Below are 22,088 nucleotides of genomic sequence, written 5' to 3' on the forward strand. Positions count from 1 at the left end.
AGTTGGTTTTGTCACACTTAAGGCTGCTAAAGAAGGTTTGAAGTAGAGCTACTAATATTCTGCCTTTTGACTGTTTTTTTGGTTGGGGCATTTTGCTTATTTCTTTGTTTTAACGTATGGAATTGGCACTCATCATACATCATAACTTTTTGACATGTAAATTTGGGATTGTTTCGACAAAATACAAGAAGCAAACAAACAAACAAAAATCCAAGGAAAATACATCCACTGAGAACTCTAATATTGTTTAGAATGAATATAATCCAGTCACAGGTGCTTTTTTTTCCTGACAGGAACAAAGATTGTTCTAAAAACAACTTACTTCCTACGACAACATCATGCCAGAATCAACAGCATCTCCAAGAGAAAATAAAAGGTGGGCAAAAGTACAGAAGAAACAAAGGCAAAAGGTTGTTCTCTGGCAGTGTAAAGTGAATGCCTGCAATTAAAGTAAATATGTGTACAAGACTGAAAGACTTTTTGTGTAGGTGGGAGAATACAGAACCCCTTTCTTTGTGAACAATATATCCAGCAACCTGTGTTGAAGTTTTTGGCTCCATTGGAAAAGCTTTCACATCTGAAATGTCATTCTGGGTGATCTCAGGGAAGGTCAAGCATTCAGCTAACCAGTGCTTCTGGTAGTGAGGTAGGTAATGCAATTTGGGTGGGATGCTCATTGTAGACAGTGACACGCTAAGTTGAGCCCAACTAAAAGCTGCCCAGAACCACAAGGCAGAGCCCTCACAGCTCACTTTTCACAGCTCTGCTCCCTGCTCATCTCCGGGTGCCACCACTGGATCCCATCTGACATCCAGATATACCAGTGCATCACTCCAACTAAAGAGAGCTAACCACCTTCTTTGTCAGGATGTTTTTCTCATGGATTAAAAAATCTGACCAGCTCCCTGTGCAGTTGCACCAACACCAGAGAGGGAGGGAACCCCTTTCAGCAGCAGTGAGCCTGAGCTCAGCTATCTCGTGTAGCTGCACCAGCAGGCTAAGTTTTACCTCATTCTTTCTGCACAGTTCTATGTCACCATTTCTCATTGCAGCAGTGTGACATAAAATGCTTAAAATATTCCACGTAGAGTTGTGGTTAGATTGTGAGAGGTAAGCAGCATGTAATTCCAAACAAGCCAATCTGGCTTGCTTTGAAATGTCAGAGTTTACAAGGCGGCCGTACATCTGCATATGTGAAGAGCTATGGGGCATACAGGAAGAATGTGTTCAGCCTCTCTGTTCAGCCAGTCTTTGACTTTGTCACAGCTGTTATTTCAGTGTGTACCGATTGCAGGTTAAAACAAGAAAGAAAGAAAAGAGAAGAAAAGACCACCAACAAAATCTAGCAAGTCTCTGTAAGGTATCACCCCCCACAAGGGACCACCTGTGGTTTATTTTACATGTATAAATGTTTTAGATATAAACTGTAATAGAAAGTTTGGTGAGTTTTAAAAGTGATCTACCTTTTTATACGTTTATAAAGTTTATTTAATCCTTCTGTGCCTTGTCTTTTAATAGCAAATGTTCTAAATATATTCACAGTTTATGAGCTTTACCTTTCAGCATTTGAAATACTATGCCATAGGGAACTTTCTGTAGGAAGTATGTTTAACAACAAACATTGGTATTACCTCTTGGAACAATTTAATTCAAGGGGAAAAAAATGTTCTATGCTTTTCTAAAACATATTACCTGTACTTTTAGTACTATGCAAAAATCCTCTAGAATTTAAAATTGAACCTTAATAAATCACAATCATCTTACAGTTGTTACCATATGCATTAGTTTGACAGTTAAGAAAAAAATACAAGTTAAAAATAATCACAGCCACTTATAATGAAAGTTTAAGTCTCCCACTTGATTAACTATTACTGTAACTAAATCATTATCTTAGATTACCTGCTTTAAATATAGACTGCACTAACCAGATGTCAGTGTCATCTATTATATAGAACCATCTTAAACTAAATGATGTAAACTTCCATATGTTTAGGTAGGACAGAAAAAGACAAAGACTATCAGGCATAAAGAAACGTCAGAAACCACAGTAGCCATCATAAAATTTAAAACAATGACAAAGTAATTGTAACTGAAATTCAATCATGTATAGCAGATGTGAGTCTTAGAGCTGTGGTAAAAACCACATGAGAACAGTGAGGTCCCTCCACTAGTAAAAAGCCTTTGAATGAAACCCCAGAAGTACCCCCAAGTTAGACATACACTGAACCAGAAACCTCATCCATTATTACTTACTTCCATTTCTTTCCCCAAGCAATTACAGGTCTCTCAAACTATTACAATATTCACCTGTTTTCTGAAGACCACTTTTGAAGCAAGTAACAAGCGTGCATGGCACATGTTAGCTGCTCTTCAATACAGCACTAGCTTTACACTGTGCCACAAAAAAGAAATTTCAGCACAGAAATAAGGTTTTCTATTCTAACCACAGCTACAGAAAAAGGTCAGAAGTGGCAATGTACTCATACAACCATAAGAAATCCCTTCAAGATGCTGACAGCCTATGTAAGAGAGGGGGAGGAAAAGACAGAGTAGAGGACAGGAGCATCCCTTTCAGCCCCTGCTATGGGGCTGCCATGGCTGTATTATTCAAGTGCACTCTTCAGAGGGAGCAATCTCTGCTCAGTTAACACAGTGACTCAAGTGATTTCCATCAGCTCCCGTTCCCATTTCACTCTTCTATTCCATGGGAATAGTTATGTCACAGCAGGCCTAGTAGCAATGTCCTCATAATACTTCACCACACATTTCCTTTCAGTTGATAAGAATAGTGCCAGTGCATAGACAAAACAGTGCCTGCAAGAAATAAGGAGTAGGATAAAAAACAGATGGCTGAAGTTAAGCACAGGAAGACAGGAGCAGTGCTTGCAGGGAGGAGAAATCATTTTGATGAGCCGAGACTGTGAACATGGCTCTCCACACAAAGGGAACATAGCCTGCCACAGCACAGCCTGCAACAGCATAAAGATGAAATGAAATTTGAATGAAATACTGTTATCTATATCACCTAAAGGCTGAATTCCTTCCAAGCAAGTACCAGATGAATGTGGCACATGTTTTTTTAATTTAGCATCAGGCTAATGCAGCTTCAGCTGTTTAGATGTCTACCTGTCACCCACAATCAAAAACACCATTTTGAAAAATGTGAAGCCATCTGTAACATAAGGCAAGAACACTGACAACATATCCCCTTACAGTGCATCCATACCTTCACAAATTGCTTCCAGGCTGGTGCAAGCCTTGGCAGCAATAGGCAGGACTCGAGTCCCAATTCCCCAACGAGCGGCTCCACCCATACAACGTCAAATGTCACCAGTGACAGAGGAACCAGAAACACCTATGCAAGCCCAGACTGTGTTTAACATTGTCTTCAATGTGGTTCAGGTATTTAAATCTTCCTGAAGGCTGAGTATTTAGTATTCTCACTAAAATGATATGAACTCTTAAGAACTCAGTAGAGAACTTCAAGCAGAAAACATGATTCATTGTATTTCCCCTGTGCTTGCTACAGCTTCAAAAAGTTACAATATTTCAGTCAACACATTTAAAATGTATCATTCATCACCATCTACACAGCCCCCAGATGAAATCTTTCAGGAACACAAAGCAGTCTTCTTGACATTGCTTCCTAAAATAAAAATATTGCAATATAAAAAATAGATCCTATAATAGTAATTTGATTTTTTTTAATTTTAAATTAACAATATGATTGGTAAAAATAGCAGGCATTGATCCAATAAGGTTCAGCATAGTATTTGTTTTGGGAAACCTCTCTGTGCCATCTTAATTAAGGAATTACCAAAATACACAACTAATATTACATTAATTTAGCAGCTATTAAAAAGATTAAAAGCCAGAGGATTTTCTTGAGAATAGAAAACAATCATCAAGCAGGTGTGCTTCTTCTAATATCCCACTACCTATTCTTAAATGATCTGGAAAATCCAAACCTTCCCCATGGAATAGATGGCATGATCCACAAGAAGGAATTGGCAAATAGAACAGACTTCCACTGGAACAAACATGAGCAGAAGTAGTTTAACAATTAGGAAGCTCAGAAAGAACAGTAGGAGTCCTTACTTTGCCACTAGGCAACTCTGCAGAGAACTCAGCTAAACATAGATTCATAGAGCAAGGTTTTGGCCAAAAAACCCCCACCCCAACTAACTGTCCTTGCAATTTTCTATGAAATAAGGAATGTAGAGATTCACACCCCAGGGAAGTCGTATTATCTTTTTACTTAATTGCTTCTAAAACGTCCACAATTCAGGAGAGAATAAATTGACTGAAGACACAAAAAATGAAATAATCAACAAGAAAGCCTGGTAACAAGGTTCAGAAGATTACTTGTTTTACTTAAATGAACATAGGACAAGTATGAATAAAAATTCATACTGGGGAAAATGTGAGTTACACAGCGATGCTCAGTGTTGATGAGGCTACAGCAAGACTCAGTGGCTAGAGACTAAAGGCAGCTCTCTTCAGATCAGAAACAAGAAAGAAAATACGAACCAGCCACTTGTACACTTTATCAAGAATTGTGCTGAATTTTGCCCCTTTAGAAAATTTTAACTGCATCTTCTAAAACGTAAGCTCTTGCTTCAAACGCTGATTGGAGAAGAAAGGGAAAAAAAGTCCCTTGGCCTGCGTTGTGAAGAGGTCAGACTAGATGATCGCAACAGTCCTTCTGACTTGATAATCTATTAATCTTATCAGACAGAGCAGAATACACGCCTGGACGCTTTCAAGACCGAATGCCAAGTCATCTATAGGTGCACCTTTTCTGCCGGTATATTTTTAGCCCGTGACTATATTTTACGTTTAAACACCGCCGAGATTGGGACTGCAGATATATCAAGCTAAAGACACAAGAGGCAGGCGATAACAAAAACCTCATAACCAGGAAAATGCTTCATTTTAGTTGGCAGAGTTATACAATCAAAGGCAGCAACTCGAAGCCAATAAGATATCCTGTATTTTTTTCTGTAGTTTCCGGAACTTTACAGAACTCTCCATGGGACTGAATCGCTCCAGACAAGTTTTGAGCGAAGAGGAGGCTCCGCACGCCCGAGAGCAGCGCTTCGGAGGAAGGAGGTTAACCAGCCTTCGCACAACGAAAAACAACGACGCGGAGAAATAAAGGCCGAAGGGTTCGCTAGCGCGGCCCGGGATGAGGTCCCCGGTGCCTCAGCCCGGAGACAGCATTGTTCCAGCGGGCAACATCGACGCCCGCGGCCCCGCGCACCAGGAACGCCGCTGCCGCCGCCCCCCAGCCCCACTTCCCTCCCGGAGCCGGGCAGGGACGCGTGAACTCTTGAACCCGCGCCGCAGCCCAACGCGAGCCTCCGGGGCGGAGAGCGGCGGCGCGCCCTGCACAGGGAGACCGCCCGCCCTGCCATCGAGGGCCGCCAGTGCCCGTGGACCGTGGAGAGCCCTCTCCGACCGCGGGCCGCCCTCCCGGCTCAGCAGCGGCCGTGCCCTCTAGGCGCGGAGGCCCGGCGGGACGCGGCCCGGCTGCCCGCTCCCGCACCCCGGCGCACCCGCCGCTGGGCCCCGCTCGCCCCCGGCTGCGCCGCGGGGACGTCCCTCGCTGCCCTGCCTTGCCCCGCCGCAGAGGGAAACCTCGCCTGTCTCCCTCCTGGGAGTCCTTGGCAGCCCACGGGCCAGGCCCTGGCCCAGACACCGGCCTTTCTTGCCGCAGCCCCCCGGCGGACCCTCCTCACCTGGGCTTTAGGCTGCCGCCGCCCCGCTCGTAGGCCCAGGAGGCGGCGGGCGGCGCGGCGGCCGGGGCCAGGGGATCGGTGAAGCTGGGGGTCGTTGGGTAGTTCCTGTCCATCATCGGGGCAGGGCGCGGGGCCGGAGCGGCGGGGGCTCCGCTGGGGCCCTGCGCGCAGGGCGGCGGCAGCGGCGGGGACCGAGCGGGGCGGGTGGGAGCGGCCCCCCCTGCCTCATGCAGGGCGGGCAGCGCCGCGGCCCCCTCCCCGGCGCGGGCCAGGCCGCCGCGTCCCGGCCCCCCTGCCCTGCCTCCACTCCCCTCCCTCCCGCTCAACAGCGGGCGGCGGCGGGCGGGTGGCTGAGAGGAGCTGCGCACGACGGTGGGGGCTGCGCGGCGGCCAGGCGGAGACCCATGTCGGGCTGCTCTTTCCCAGGATGCACCTCCCCCGCCAGCGCACACTGGGGCTCACGGGCTCCGGCTCTGGGGCCGGGGTCGGGGAGGCCGCGGCGGAGGGCACCGCCGCCTGAGCCGCCGCCAGCAGCGCCGGCGGGGGCACTTAGGAGGTCTGTGATTTGGGAACCGGCAGCCGCGGCCTGACGGGGAAGCGCAGCGGCGTGGCGGGGGGCGGTAGCCGCTACCGGGGCGGGGTGGGAGGCCGAAGGCGGGGACGGCCGGGCCGGGCGATGAGGCTGAGTGGCGGTGGCGGCGGTGGGGGGAGGCCGGTTTCCCGGCGGGGCCGCGTCAAGTGAAGCGCTGGCGCTTTGTTGGAGGAGCCGGGGCGGGGCCATCTTGTTCCCGCTGAGGGGAAGCGGCGTCAGCGGCGGGCAGCGCCAGGGACCGCGTCCTCCGGACGGTGGTTGCCGACAAGATGGAGTCCTGCAGCCGGCTTTCCGCCGCCCCGAGACAGCGGGCTGCCTCCCGGGGTACGCGTTGTAAAGCAATTTGTAGGGCGGCTCTCCCGCCCTGCCTCGCCGCGGTGGGAGGCGTCCAGGCGGGCGCGGTTCCGTGACGCCGCTCCCGGGTGCCCCCCAAGCTCCCTGAGGCGGGACGCCCTCACCTACTGTCTTCCTCGCAGGAAAACTGAACTGGGGAGCGGGGGTTGGAAGGAAAACACCCTGGTGAGGTGCGCGGCCGTGGGAATTCGGTGGGGCTGGGGACCCCCGGGGGAAGCTCGTGGCTGTGTGTCAAGGCAGCCCAGAGCCTCTGCTTTGCCACTTCGAGCTCCTGTCTACTGGTGCTCGATGGTTTTCAGTTGTCCCTCGGAAAATGCTTTACAGAAGTTGAGTAATAGACAGGCATAGCTGCTTTTTAAATTTTTTTTTAATTCTTCAAGCAAAAAGTCTCTTAAATATGAATTGGAGAACTTTCTAAAATACTTAGGCATTCCTTGTCAAGAAGTCATTGCAGGGCTGGGATCTTGAATAGGCCAAAAGGCAAGCAGCAAGACGAATAGCCAGAAAGAATATTTAAGTATTTAGGTCAATCTAAGCCACCTGGTGCACCGACAGTAAAATTCCTGTATCTCTGTCTGTGTACTTGTTTAGACAAAGCATAAGGGAAATGGGCACCAGCTGCACAGAAGTGGGTGGGAGCAAAGGGATCATCTGTATGGGGCAGGGGGATGATGGGTGAACTGTAGTGTCTTGTTTTCCCTGTAGGTAGAAGGTGCACAGGCTGAAATGAGCAGGAAGAATGTGCCTCAGAGGTAAAGATGAGGAATATGCACTTGAAAAGAGGGCAACTGTACCTGCAGGCATTGCTCAGAAAAGGTGGTGCATGTTAATGAGCGAGTAAGTCTTCTTAAAACTCAGTTTGTAGTGCTCCAGGCAATATCGAAGCACGTGAATTTTGTGGTGAAAGGAAGAGTTTAGAAACTTGCCTACAGGCAACGAGATTAGATGCTAAATAAAAAAGAAAATTGAATGGTCAGTATTACACGAGAAGGCAGAAAGGTGAGAGACTGTAGGAGGAAAGCTGAGGTCCTGCTTTCTTCATGCTTCCTTTCAAGAGTCAGCAAAGTCAACTACAGGAAGCAATGCCGCCCCGAATCAGGAGGGAAAGGTGTGAAAATCATCAACACCGATGAGACTGAGTGAAGTCATCCAAAGGCCAGGGCAGAGGGAGGAGGGAGAAGAAAAAAAGAAGTGTATCAAAGCAAGAAACCAGCAGAGTGAGTTTTCCTTGTGTTTGCATAAGTCAGCAGCTGTACTGCTTGCAGCTTGAGGAGAGTATGTGGGGAGTGGGAGCTTCTCTTTCCCAAGGAAGCAGAAGAGTTACTATTTTATGTACAAGCAAGGCCTGATGACTGAAAATTACTCCAGTTTTATGCTAATGATGAGCACTGATACTACTGAAAGTAGCATTTCCAGCTGGGAAGGGCCTCCAATTTTTGTTTTCCCTGATGGATTTCTGTTAATCTCCATTATAACATTACACTTAGAGTACATTGTTCCCTCAGGCAGGCCTGAGGGAAGTGGGATACATGGGCCTAAATGATACCTTTTCCACTTTGCAGTGGTGTTTGGTTATCTCGAGTAAGTTGTTGGTGTGAAGCAATCTTAAAAGTCTATTGTCACAAATCTGGAATGACGTATTAATAAATTGTAAAACTGGCAGTGTTTGTTTTGAGTTTTGTCAAGTGATGGCAACTTCTAAAGAGTACCATAACATGCATTTTCATTTCAGGATATTTTTCTAAAGAGAAGGTAGGTGGTGTTAATGCTGCTAGATATGTGGCTGTGAAATAATGTTACCTGAGAAATCAGAATCAACAAGCACCACTCCAGATTTTCGGGCAGAGAAAAATATGCATTAGTTCACTAAATGATACAGTTGTCAAAATCTCACAAACAGTTTCCCAGAGCATTCTCAGAGTAGATCTTCTTTCTTGTAATGAAACAGTGAAACAAATTGCAACAGCTGCTGTTTAGTTGAATTTATTTTCTATGGTTTTAATAGAGGTGGAGGAGGCAAAAACCTTAATTGTCAATGTCCATAACCACCAAGTAAAGTTGGCATTTTGCTTTTCCTGTCTATGAGATGAATCTATTCAACCTGACACCAGCTGGTGAGACTTCTACAGTTTTTTTCTTATTAAACTGATCCCTGCTGCTTGTTGCTATCTTGTGTTTAGGAAAGCTCTTTTGCAACAGTGTTCTCTAAGACAACAAAAGAGTCTGTTTAGAGTAAGAGCTTTTACAGTATCTTGGTATCCATGGTACTTACAAACAGCTTTTCTGAGAGCTCTTGTCAGCAACAGGAAAAAAAATCTTTTAGTAGTTACAGTTAGTTACATATGTTATTTTTAATGTGTAGATTAATAAGTCTGTGTTTTGGTTATTAACAGCAGTCTCATGCAATTCCCTTATTTCAGTCTTACAGAACAGTAACCTTCAAGAACTTATGAATGTTATTATGCAAGCAGGGCAAAAGTGGATTGAAGCTATCCCAAAGGGTTTCACCCATCTCTCAGTGAGAAAGAAGGTGTAAAGAGGTTTGTGACTTGGCAAAAGCCAAATCTGACTCTGAGAAATAAGAACACAGTCTGTTGTCCACTGATATCAGCTGGGCTGTATGCAGTTTTCAAAGGGCAAGACCTCTTTGTGTAGTATTTTCAGTGTACTCTCTTTATATTCCAGGATTTGGTGCTTTTTTACAAAAGCATTTGCAGATTAAAAATCTCATAGCAATCCTCTGCCTTGCGATAGCATTGTAGGTTCTAGCATGTAAAACCCCACAACATAAAATTCAGTGAAAAGCTACATATAAAGTGCATAGCATGTAAAACCCCACAACATAAAATTCAGTGAAAAGCTACATATAAAGTGCATAGCATGTAAAACCCCACAACATAAAATGCAGTGAAAAGCTACATATAAAGTACATAGCATGTAAAACCCCACAACATAAAATTCAGTGAAAAGCTACACATAAAGTGCATTTTAGGCACCAGATTAAAATACCATATGCTGCTTTTAGCGTTGGTAAAATGGCAGTGTATGTGTGTGTAGAATTCATCTTAAAAAAGGTTATTGTCTGTGTCCTGCTACATAGCCACTGTAACACACAAACACCACCCCAGCATGTTGCCTGTGAGACATTAATAGGGTACCATTTGACAAAGAGTGTTGGTCTGTGACTTGCTCAGCAAGATGTGTGGGTCACTTGGGGTTGATACTGGAGACAAGAACAGTTTGAGGAGACTTTATAGTATCCTTTCAGTATCCGAAGGGCGCCTACAGGAAGGCTGGAGAGGGACTATTTACAAGGTCTTGTAATGACAGGATGAGGAGTAATTGGTTTAAACTAGAAGAGGGGAGATTTAAACTAGATGTTATGAAAGGATTCATTACAGTGAGAGTGGTGAGATGCTGGAACAGGTTGCCTAGGGAGGTTGTGGATGCTCCCTCCCTGAGAGGTGTTCAAAGCTAGGTGAGATGAGGCCTTGAGGGACCTGTTCTAGTGGGAGGTGTCCCTGCTTATGGCAGAGGGTTGGAACTGGATGAGCTTTGAGGTTCCTTCCAACCTAAACCATTCTATGATTCATTCTATGATTCTATATACGAGTGGGTACAACTGAAGATACGGAAATGATCTTGCTACGGTTACCCAATAACCCCCTGAAATGGACTATTGCACTGTGCATACTGATTATTCATCTATTATGATGCTTCATTCTACGTAAAAGGTATCACTTTGTCATCAGGGTAGGGCAATACATATGCAAAGCACTTTTGTGGGACAGTTTGGCCTTTGGTACAACAAGCTGAAGGCCTCTTCCAGCATTTATGTTTTTAAACCACAAGAGAAACATCATCTGTGAAACCTGGGTACTTGAATTTTAAAGTTTAATAGTGGGGGAAAAAAAGGTTACTATCAACAAAACCAATTAAAATACTCTTCCTTCTGAAGAAAAAAAAAGGATTAAACTATTAATGGAGCATCAGTAGTATGATGAGATGGCTCAAAGTCCACACAGAAGAAAGAAGGTGGCAATACAAGACTTAATTCTTCATGCATTCTCTCCTCTTAGCGCAATAACCTTATACAAAGTATGATCTCTTGCAAAGGCTACAGGACTATGTCATTCCCAAATGGGACCTTAACTTGGTTCTAGTTGTGCTAATTTTTGTAAACTGTCTTGCAATATGCAAGGTAGCACACACTTTTTACAAAAGTATGTTCACCCCAGAAGGAGGTCTGGGACTAAGGGCCGGGAAGCGACATAGACTTTCTGAACAGCCATCTCCCTTTTGGAGGTCCTGGATAAGGGGGTGGTGGCACATTGTGTTGTCCATCTGAAGAAACTGCTTGCTCATATGTTGGTAGTTCTGAATCACCAGTTCTGAGAGGAATTGGGTTTAAAGAAAATTCTTCATGCCTTCTGAAGATGCTAGATGAATTACGTCTTCTATTTCTTGGATAATCCAAGTACCTAAACAAAGTTAACAGCATTTTAAATGGCAACCTCTGTATATAAAGTCTTTGTTGTACAAAATCCAAAAACCCCAAATGACACAACAAAAAAGACTCATCTTCAATGATCATAAAAACCATAAGCCAAATACTGTCATCAAACCACAGGGTAAGAATAGCTTAGTAATGTACAGGGAAGAGGAGGCACAAATTCCTCTTATATTCCTTTTATGTTCAGCATAAACAGGGCTAGAGAGGTAAAGAAATGCTTCAGCTAGCCTACTTCATTTTATATGACTACATGCCACAAAGAGCATACAGCCTATAGTGAAGAGCAAACAGAACATGTTGGACTTTCCACTGGAGGCCTCAGCCTACTACTGCATGTTTTTATCGAGAGAATATTTTGTAACCAAGAACACAAAAAATCCTTCACCCAAATGTCAGCCATGCAAGTGTGGCTTTAGAATTTTGTGTTATTAACTTCAGCATATTTGCTGCTAGTACTCACCCAATTTTGTTTCCTGGAAAGTAAGAACTAGAGCACCCATTGTATTCTCTGAGTATACAGTCAGACTAACCCACAGTGATTTCTAAATTCCACTCTTTAACAAGGGTTTGCTTTGGTGTGGGTTGTGTTGTGGTTTTTGGTGTTTTGGGGATTTTTTTTTTGGGGGGGGTGGTGTTCTTTTTTTAAGCAGTGAAATTCCTTACCCTGGTGGTTGCCTTGATTTGCATCGACTTTTGCAGCAGTAGAAGATAAGCAGTGCAATTATAACTAACAGTACTCCAGCAGCAACTAGACTGATGAGAAGTCCTGTAACATTAATCTTTTGTAGTGTCTCATCACCTGAAGATAAAACATTGGTTATTTTCATTGTGTTCTTTCCATCTACATAGCATAGAATATACAACATAAAATGCTAATGTTGCTGTGCTATAAGGCTGTTTCTTCCCACCAATGTCCAGCTTGCTGTAAGAAGCTATAGTATCTGCAATACCACCCTTGAGTATCACTCACATTGAACTTAAAACAAATGTGAGTCAATATTCTCTTTTCTGTACATAAAACTACTGAGATCTCCATCTGCTAATGCCTTCCAAATATTACTTCATGTACTTGTGAACCTGACTGGGATGCAGATTTTTCCCTAAGTTAGATTGACCCTTTTTTAAAAATAAAACATCTGGCATAAGACTATTCCAAACCTAGATCAGACTCTTACATTGCTGTTAAAAAAAACAAACAAAACCAAAGCACAGAAAGCAGCCACAGGATTACTGTAAAGTTTACTGGCTGTGTAATAAAACAAAGAAATGGACAAGAAAATTATATTGTTTTTTATCTACAGACTTAAAATATAAAAACTTCATTGTGATTCATAGTATCAGAAAGTGCAGTATACTTGCACAGTTCACAGTGAATTTTGCTAACTGAATGCATAGTGTATTTTAAAGAATGTACTACTACAACAAGCACAAAATACTGCAATATAAGAAAAGACTAAAAAAGTACTTACCTGATCTAATTTTAGGCCCTTTAGTTGAATAGTCTTTCCAAAAATCCATCTGTCAAAACATAAAGGATCAGGACTGTTTGAGATATGCAATTGGCAGGCATACTGACAACTTGTTTTAATATAGTACTCTGGACAAAATGTAACAATGGTATAAACAGAAGCAACTCCTGCTGAAGTGTTTTCTTACTCTTCTGTGTTTTGCTCACACATTCAATTTACATAAGAATTGCAATTTTGCAAAGAAGAAAATGCCAGGTAAAAAGAAAAGTGGACATTTGTTTGCAGAATTGGAGCCCTTATCTGAAGTCTTTGAAAGAACAGTACATATTCAAGTGTATCCACTGTGTATCTACAGCAATAACCCCTCTACTTTTGCAGTAAAAGAAGCAATCATCTTTTTTTAAGTGCTGTTTTCAGAAGGGCTGCAGTATTTAGATACAGTAATGATTTAGTCAACAACTTCTTTCAGTATATTAATTCAGTTTGAACACTTTACCGTTTTCTCAGAGTCTTCAAAAAATTCTCTTGCTTCTTCATAGTTGCACAGCTCTTCATAGCATTCTCTTTCTAGGTTATCTGCTGTGAATGCTTCAAAATCAAATCTGTTATTCAGAAGATGTCGTCCAATGAATAAATTGGCCTCCTTTGCTGATGTGAACACTAATTAAAAAAAAAATCAAGTTGATTTAAAAGAAGTTAGAAAAGCTAAATTTGATATTTCTGAAGAGCAGTTAATATCCTAAACCAGCACCTAGAGACCACTTCTCCCCCTAGCATCCCTCAACTACATACAAAAGAAATGTCAAGTTCTTTCCCTAAAATGTCTTATTAGCTTATGCAACTTAAACATGCTTTCTTTTTCACAGGATCAAAGCATGTCAAGGTTTGGAAGGGACCCAAAGAGATCAGTGAGTCCAACCCCCCTGCCAGAGCAAGACCATACAATCTAGCTCAGGTCACAGAGGAATGCATCCAGACAGGCCTTGAAAGTCTCCAGAGAAGGAGGCTCCACAGCCTCACTGGAGAGCCTGTTCCAGTGTTCTGTGTCCCTTACAGTAAGTAAGCCCCACCTTGTGTTGAGGTGGAACCTCCTGTGCTGCAACTTATATCTGTTGCTCCTTGTCCTATCACAGGGAGCAAGTGAGAAGAGCTTGTCCCCTGGGGTGACCCCCAGCTATTTATTAAACATGTATTAAATCTCCTCTTAGCCTTCTCTTCTCCAGACTAAAAAGTCCCAGGTCACTCAGCCTCTCTTCATAAGGCATGTGCTTCAGTCCCCAAATCAGCCTTGTAGCTCTCCACTGGACCCTCTCCAGCAGATCCCTGATCCCTGTCCCTCTCAAACTGCGGAGCCCAAAACTGAACACAGTACTCAAGATGAGGTCTCACCAGGGCAGAGTAGAGGGGAAGGAGAACCTCCCTTGATCTGCTGGACACACTCTTCTTAATGCACCCCAGGATCCCATTGGCCTTCTTGGCCTCAAGGGCACATTGCTGTCCATGGATAACTTGTTATCCACCAGGGCTCCCAGGTTCCTCTCCACAGGGCTGCTGTACAGCAGATCACCTCCCAGCCTTTACTGGTACAGTTTATTATTTCTCCCCAGATGCAGGACTCTGCACTTGTCCTTGTTGAACCTCACTTGGTTCCTCTTTGCCCAGCTCTCTGGTCTGTAAATCTCACTGGATGGCTGCACTGCTTTCAGCTGTATCAGCCAAGCCTCCCAGTTTGGTGTCATCAGCAAACTTGCTGAGTAGACTCTGTCTGTCTGTCCCCTCATCAATGTCATTGAAGATGTTGAACGGCACTGGACCCAGCACTGATCCCTGGGGGACTCCAGTGGTTACAGCTCTCCATCTGGACCTCACACCATTGAGCACCACTCTTTGAACTATCTCGTAACCAGTTCGTGATCCACCTCACTGCCTGCTCTTCCATCCCACACTTCCCGAGTGTTTTTCTCATAAAACAGTTCCGCTGTTCCTTATACTGGCCAAAAGAATTTAAGTCTCATTACAAATGTTCAGGTTTTGATTTTACCACTTCTGGGATAAAAGATGCTGATCTACTGGAAGAAGGAGGCAAGAGAGGGGTGAAAAAAACCCCAAACCAACCAACCAAACCCCTAAAAAATAAATTATCTCTAAAGAACACACAATAAACCTTTATCAATATTCTGGCCTCTTTGAGAACCAAATTTTGTTTAGGAGAATTGGATTTTAAACCGTGGCCACAGAGTCCTATTCATCTTCCATTTATTCTCTTCTCTCAATTATGACAACAAGTTTTTACTTAAAAGTTGGCTGTTTTACTTTAGTGTGTGATAGAAATTTTACTCACAACAGGAACTTCTTATGACATTTACTACTACTTTTTTTTCACTTGTTAGAGGCTTCATGAGGCCTCTTGGAGTAAGTTGTGGGATGAGATGCCAGAAGAGTTAGTGAAATTATAGAAGGCTTTGGAAAACAGGAATGTGTTTTCTCACCAGGCATTTTCCATAATCAAGTTTTAGCCTGCTCTTGTTACGGCTTCTTTTAAATAAATAAATAAACCTTTGTGTGACAGAACCTAGTTTTCTGGCTTGATTTTCAGTGAAAGCCTAATCTGTATCCAAGAAAGTCAGACTATTTGGTTAAGCAAAATGACTAAAGGATTCTTTTTCAAGTGTAATGCAGAAGCAGCATTTTTACATACGAAGCCAGGCATCTAAAAAAGGAGATGAGGTTCATTATAAAGTTATTCAGCTACAAATTAGCTCTATGTTCTTGTTAGCTTGTTTGGCTAGATTATCACATCACTTTGGAATTTTTACCCCAACAGTTATTGTTACATCTTGAAATGGTGTCTCAGAATGGTTTGCTCACTTAAAACTACGCAAACTGGTGTGTAATCTGCATATAGCTTATGTCTTTAATGTAGTATGTTAAAGGGATATTATAGTGAATATTTATATAATACTTCAGTATATACTGAGGGAGCCACATGCATGTGCATACATTCATGTAGGAGGGGAAATCCTTAGAATAATAATTGCAAATAAATCCAAGCTGAAAATATTTATGCTGTAAGAGTAACAATAATAATAATAATAGTAATAATAATAATAAAAGAAACCCAACCCAAAGTAAAAAAAAAAACAACAAAACAACCCAACAAAAAACCCAAAACAAACAAACAACAAAAAAAACCCAACAGCCAACAAGAAACACAAACCCTCAAATGGAAAAGGCAAAGGCTCACATGGAAAATAATATTATCTATATCTTGGTTCAGTGCAAATCACAAGAATAACTTCAGTCTTCTTAACCAGAGATCTCCAGTTCTGCTCAGTCACCTTTCATTTCTTATCATGCAGGTAACATTAACTATATTTCTGAATTCACTTGGATGATTGATGCATCTTAATTCATGTGGAATGCATAGGCAAACCGTCTGGAGCCTGGGATCCTAATTCCCAGTGATACATGCTCCTTTTCTGTTTTGACAAGTTTACTTGCACTGCACTTTTTTTTCCCCTCCCCACTTTGTAGGCCATAGCCACAGTACAGCTATCTCCATGTCTGAATTACTTGCAGCCCGGTGATGAAGACAGTATTTGGAGAATGAAATTTGAGTCCTGTCTTGTTTGTGAGGGAATTGAATACAGTTCTGCAGTCATTGCTTCAACTAAGTGGTAAATGCAGTTTTAGAATGCCTAACATTTAATTAAAAATGCATCCACACAATGTGCTGAATAAAGTAACTCTGCTGGTAAAAGACGCTCAGAAAATTCTGAAGGTATGACCTCTCAATGCACGTACGCTGTAGTCTTGACAACTGTCCTACTTGCCCCCTTTTCCCAACTTCATCTTTAAATGGCTAATCTGTCTTACTGTCAGGAGAGGGTTCTATGCTGTGAACTCATAGCAAAGAGGTGGCCAGGCAGCCTGATGCTTTATGTTCCAGAGCAATACGGATTTTAACAAATAACCTATCTTAAGTGGTTTTCTGTTTAGCCATGTTTTCTCCTCAAGCTGCTGCCCCAAAGAATCCTCCTGCTCAGAGTGATGATTTTAAATTTAAAGTCTATCTTAAGGTTTCAGGATTCCTTATTCACTGAGGAGACTGAACAGTTGCTCCAGTATTAAGTTATCACATAGTGCTTGAATCCTGCAGAACATCATTTGCTTTTATCTCAGTTCCTTTCTGCTTCCCTCGCTGAATAGCTGCAAGGACTATGCTTATCTTTCAAGGTATTGTAAGGGGATCTGGTATTGTGAAGAAGTATCAATCTTGCAAGCCAAATAAACTCTTTTAAATACAAAGCAATTTTAGATGCATAAATAAAACTCTTATGTGATCAAATAGTACCAAAGCAGTAGAGTCTTAATACAGATTTCAAACTTGAGAATTCTGACATTACTTAGAGGATTCCATATATAAATTACAAAAATCCCAGAGACCTAGAGACTGCTCAGCTGTCCCAATCTGCAGTTGCTACTGCACTTGACAAGGACTTAACATCAATATCCAAGTAAACTATTGAACATTTCAAAGGATACTCAAGTATTCTAAAATTCAGCATAAAGCCCCCCTTATTTTCTTAATGAGGTAAAAATAAATCCACACAACAATCACAGTTGTTTATGTATACAAAGATTTCTCAGCAAAAGCAAAGGTTAGATATTTTTTTTCTTTTAAGAAAGCATAAAATCAAGTTACCGTCTTTCCATTCAGGCTGAGTCAAAGTATTTAATCTCCCTGTGCAGTGAGGAAATGCAAATAGCATCACATGTAGTTGAGACAGCAGTACCAAAATTGCAAACATCATGTGGTATCTGTCAGACAGAAACCAAGGTGAGTTAAACAAAAAGACAATGAAGTGTCCATGATGAACTCTGAATGAATCCTATAAATTAAGTCATCTAATGCAAGCACCTACATGCAGTTGAGACTAATGGGTCATTAGATGAAAGGCACCAATCTAAACTGGTCCTGCGTGTCTCTCGTTGTTTGTTGCATAACACTCGCACATGTGCAGCAGGGCCGCTCTCACCACAGCTAAGCCATTCCTTCTGCTCTGCCCTCTCCGGGCTGTGGCTGCACTGACCGGCAGCACGGTTAGCTCGCAAATTAACGGGGAAAAGGTTACACACAAGGTGCTGCAGGTATACTCTGGCACTTCACACAGCTGTAACTTTGCTGCCAGAACAACTACAGCAGAGTATAAAAGCTACTCGACGCACACAGACGTGCTGAACCATTAGCTCAGGAGGAAGCCCTTGCCAACCTCCTCACGCCCAACTCTGCTGAAGAGTCTGCGCTCTCCCACCTCGGATCGCTGTAGAAAATAAGAATGAAGATGGTTCCAAGAGACGCTCCGCACAGAGAACAGCACCATCGGTGGCTGAAGCGGAGACGTGCGGCAGCCACCCGAGGGCATCTACGACGCCGAGGGAGCAATCGCCCGGGGCCCTGCCGGGAGTTTCCCCAACGGCTGTTCGAGGCCCGCCGAGCCTGTGGCCGCCAGTCGTTGAGGAAGAAAGCTCTGCCCCCCACCCCGTCCCGGGCCCGGCCTCTCTGTAGAGGCCGACCAGAGCCAAGCAGCCGCCGAGGCAGCGTCCCGCCTCTCCCGTCCCGCCCGACGCTCAGGTGCGTCTTGCTTCCCGCCGTGCGGCCCTACCTGTCCCGGCGCGGCTCCGATGGCGGCTTGAGGAGAGAGCTACTGAGGGGCAGCGTCTCCCGGGCAGCTCTGGGACAGCGCTTCCTGGAAAGGGCGCGGCGGAGTGGCAGGGCTGTACCTGGGCTGCCCCCGCCTGCTCGGGGTCCGCGCCTCCGCGGGCGGCACCGTCCCCGCGGGCTGGGCCTCCCTGGGGCCGGGGCCGGGGGCGGAGGCGTCCCGCTGGCCTGAGAGACGAGAGCGTGGGCTGGCTGCCGGGGCGGTGGCAGCAGCGCTGGGGCTTTCTCGCGGGCGCCAGCCTGGGCTTCATTCGCAGAAGCTCGGTTATCTGCGCTCGTCCCCGGCACCCCTCAGACGTCCTCTCGTCTCCTGGGAACTCCTCTCACCGCCAACGCGGACTTTCTCCTCCTCCCTCGTTAGGCCAGATTTGCTCCCCAAAAGTAAAACCTCCACCTAGCGGGAAGATGTCGGCTGGGCAGAAGCAGCGGAGAGAACCTGCATCCCCAAGAGTGGTGAGGCTGTGTACCTTCTAACTAGCTGCTTATCCAGAGTTAATTATCAGCAGACTGGTTGTGTTTTCTCCACAAAGCTTTCCTGGCCAGGCAGCAAACCATGGAGGGAAAAGGACCAGCACAGGTTTTTGCACATGTGAAAGTAACTCTAGCAGGTTTCTTATTTTTGTAATCAGTGGAGGCAAACCTTGACATAAACCGTAACTCTAAAGGTTGGAGAGTGGCAGCCACGGTTCCCTTCCTTGGGTGAAACTGGTTTCCACTTACCATGCGCCTGCTCTGGGCCCTCCCTTCACTCTCCGTACAGCACAAATGAGCAGACTGTCTTGGGGTCCAGATTCAAGCCCATGGGTGGATCTTGTCAAGCCCCATGGACTTCAGGTTCTTTAGATGGTCTACAACTACCTGAGGGGTGGTTGTGGCCAGGGGGAGGTTGCTCTCTTCTCTCAGGTGGCCAGCACCAGAACAAGAGGACACAGCCTCAGGCTGTGCCAGGGGAAATTTAGGCTGGAGGTGAGGAGAAAGTTCTTCACTGAGAGAGTCATTGGACACTGGAATGGGCTGCCCGGGGAGGTGGTGGAGTCGCCGTCCCTGGAGCTGTTCAAGGCAAGGTTGGACGTGGCACTTGGTGCCATGGTCTAGCCTTGAGCTCTGTGGTAAAGGGTTGGACTTGGTGATCTGTGAGGTCTCTTCCAACCCTGATGATACTGTGATACTGTGTGTGATACTGTGAACCTGGTCTTCACTTACAGTGGGCAGATCTTCCAACAGGTATCTGTTTGGTTGAAGTCTCCCATGAGGAGACTTTAAGCATGTTTGCCTAAACAGTGTATGGTGCTTAGCAAGGACAAGAAATGGTACAAAAAAGACCTTTTAAAAGGAAAGGTTGAGAGTGCATTTAACACAGTGTGCTGGTAACATTTTATATGTGAAGATTTTTGGGATGGTTTGAGATAAAAACTGCACACTGAATTGAGACCCTCAGTGGAGTGATTTTGCTATCAGAAAACCCAGAGGCTGAAAGTGACTCTTATCTGTGCTTGCATATCTCCTGTAGTGACTCTGGACTGCAGTATTTATTTAAGTGCTGCAGTGATTTGTGTACACGGAAGCAGGAAAGAGTAGAATGAAGGTATTGGATAACATTAGCAGAAGTGATCAGATATTCTCAGGAGAAAAATGGAAATTATTGATGTGTGAAATAAGGAGAACTGTTTGAAGAAATGATGACTACTGCAGTTAAATATTTATTACATCAATGCAGTGAAGTTAAAAGGTGCTTGTTGAATATGTAACTTACAAGCTGGGGTCCCTCTAATGCTTTTCAGTTGGTGGAGGTCTGAACAGAAAATTCTGTAGTTGTATGTGCTTTTAACAGTGCAGGACTAAGATAGCAATATTGTTTAAGAGCAGTATCAATTGTTTATTCTTGCCTCCTTTGTATTACATAGATAATACTTAATTGCTATGTGTTGGGAAACAGGAGAAACTGCCCTTATTTTATGAAGGACCTTAGGGCTTCCTCTTGCATGCAGCTACTTAGCTGTCACCCTGAGTTCCTACATGAGTGTCTTGGTAAGGTGACATCAGGCAGCAAAATAGATGCTGAGAGCTACAGTGCAAGGGCATGAATGTATAAGAACTCTGTGTTGTGTTTAAGTGTAAGTAAAATACATGCATACGTGGAACCTTCTGATGTGTCATTATGCTATGCTACCGTTGCATATCCTTATTAAAGGGGAGAGGGAAGATTCTAGAGTTGCTTCTGTGCCATCTGAGGGGTGGATTTGGTTCCCACCGTTTGCAAAGCAACTCTGCTTGCATCAGAGGAGAAGGCCCCAGTGGATTGAGAAACAAAAACAAATCAGCCCCATTCAAACTCTCAGGTAGACCTCACACCTGCTCTGAACGTGGAGGAACAGTGCAGTAAAACTTTGCTGGGAAGGGTCCTCAGGTCTTTGATGCTCCACTAGAGGGAGCTCTCTGGCCTTTCAGCTCCCTTTCATTGACAGCTCAGGGATTTCCTACTGAGACTGTTTTCAAGACAGGGCTGTATGAAATCTGCCTGGAAAAGACCAAATTTTCTAACCAAATCAAACTCTTGAGTTATTTGTACGTAAAGTAGCACCAAATCTACAGCTTTGACTGTTTTAATTTTGCTCAGCTGCAGCAGCAGCAACTGCACGGGATATGGATGCTTCTTTTGATGCTTGTTTTATGCATGGCATTTGCTTTGGTAGCTGGGGGGGTATATTTGTAAACTCTGTGTGTATTGCTGTGATACCGTCAGTTTCTACTTTGATTTGCTCCACATATTTTGGTTGATTAGTTTGATCCCCACAGAACTACTTTGTGATTGTTGGTTACTTAAAAATTGAAGGTGAGAAAAGGAATTTTAAGTTTACTTTAGACATGTAATCTTAAAACTTCAGCTTGTTTTGACTGATGCATAGAAGCCAGTTTTAGCTGGATGAGGTGCTTGTACTAGGTACTGTTATCCAAGTAGATGTAATGGTTGTTAGGCTTGATAATAGATCAAACTTTTACTGTTTTTCATTGCTACCACTTTTGTAGACTGTGGTGTTAACCTGTGTTTTTTCCCTCCATATTGTAATTTGCCATTCTTTTAAAGTTGATTATAGTCTCTAGAAAAAGCCTATCAGACTTCATATTTTCATAGATATGGAAAGGGCTCCACTCCATGCTGTTTTAATTATGGAGTCAATCACAGATTTTCTTCATCGCCAGAAGTAATTTTCCTTATTGATTTCTTTGATTATTTCATCATTGCCTCATTCCCTCAGGTACTTGAGATCTTGTCTGCTACTTAATTTTCATTTAAACTTCGTTTTGTTCTGATTCTTTAAGTTTCCCTAAAACAGGGGAGAGATAGAGCTGAATTTTGGTTTTATTTCTCTAGACATGAATGTTAAATTATCTCCCTGGGCAAAAAGTGCATCTTAGTACATTTTTTGCAAATTATGTTTAATGTATTAGAAAGATGTTGGGTGGATCCCCCCCCAAGCCACTAACCAAGCAATTGCTTATCTGAACAAGTGAAGAGCTTGTTCTACTCCCTCTTGACTGCATTTTGCAACTTTGTCGGCACTTTTGAAAGAGAAGAGCTAGTCCAGTGGAATGGATTAAACAAGTAAGTTGAATCATGATGCATGAATGCTCCTGAGACAGGCTTGCTTTAATTCTATAAAAGCTTTGCATATCTAATTTCTGTACTCTGTATCTG

At 43.9% G+C, this 22,088-nt stretch overlaps 3 protein-coding genes across 4 annotated transcripts in view; 1 reads left to right on the top strand and 2 right to left on the bottom strand.

Moving 5' to 3' along the window:
* Window positions 1-5,951, bottom strand: part of QSER1 (glutamine and serine rich 1) — a 45,891-nt gene extending 39,940 nt beyond the window's left edge. Inside the window, exon 1 of one of the 2 annotated variants that reach the window (XM_064163821.1) lies at window positions 5,742-5,951. In XM_064163821.1, coding sequence (XP_064019891.1) covers window positions 5,742-5,857 — 116 coding nt within the window. In that variant the 5' untranslated portion in view covers window positions 5,858-5,951. The remainder of the gene's footprint in view (window positions 1-5,741) is intronic. The other variant, XM_064163819.1, reaches the window with a different exon arrangement.
* Window positions 5,952-7,221: 1,270 nt separating this feature from the next.
* Window positions 7,222-22,088, top strand: part of CCDC73 (coiled-coil domain containing 73) — a 74,240-nt gene continuing 59,373 nt past the window's right edge. Inside the window, exon 1 of the mRNA XM_064163822.1 lies at window positions 7,222-7,904. The gene's annotated coding sequence lies outside the window, so the exon portion shown is untranslated. The remainder of the gene's footprint in view (window positions 7,905-22,088) is intronic.
* PRRG4 (proline rich and Gla domain 4) lies at window positions 10,552-18,912 on the bottom strand. Its single transcript, XM_064163818.1, has 6 exons — window positions 18,336-18,912; window positions 17,375-17,490; window positions 13,166-13,329; window positions 12,670-12,718; window positions 11,864-11,999; window positions 10,552-11,168 (listed from the first exon to the last, which is right to left on the bottom strand). Exons 2-6 carry the CDS (start codon window positions 17,481-17,483, stop codon window positions 10,940-10,942), a joined length of 687 nt encoding a protein of 228 aa, XP_064019888.1. The 5' UTR covers window positions 17,484-17,490; window positions 18,336-18,912; the 3' UTR covers window positions 10,552-10,939.

The sequence above is a fragment of the Pogoniulus pusillus genome, chromosome 24 (genome assembly GCF_015220805.1).
Source record: "Pogoniulus pusillus isolate bPogPus1 chromosome 24, bPogPus1.pri, whole genome shotgun sequence".
In the NCBI taxonomy this organism is placed as follows: Eukaryota; Metazoa; Chordata; class Aves; order Piciformes; family Lybiidae; genus Pogoniulus; species Pogoniulus pusillus.

Coding starts and splice junctions, on each gene's coding strand:
- PRRG4 (XM_064163818.1), bottom strand. CDS start 17,483: ATGATGTTTGCAATTTTGGTACTGCTGTCTCAACTACATGTGATGCTA. Junction 13,330..17,374: donor TCAGCCTGAATGGAAAGACG/GTAACTTGATTT, acceptor TTTTTTAATTAG/TGTTCACATCAGCAAAGGAG. Junction 12,719..13,165: donor TTGAAGACTCTGAGAAAACG/GTAAAGTGTTCA, acceptor ATGTTTTGACAG/ATGGATTTTTGGAAAGACTA.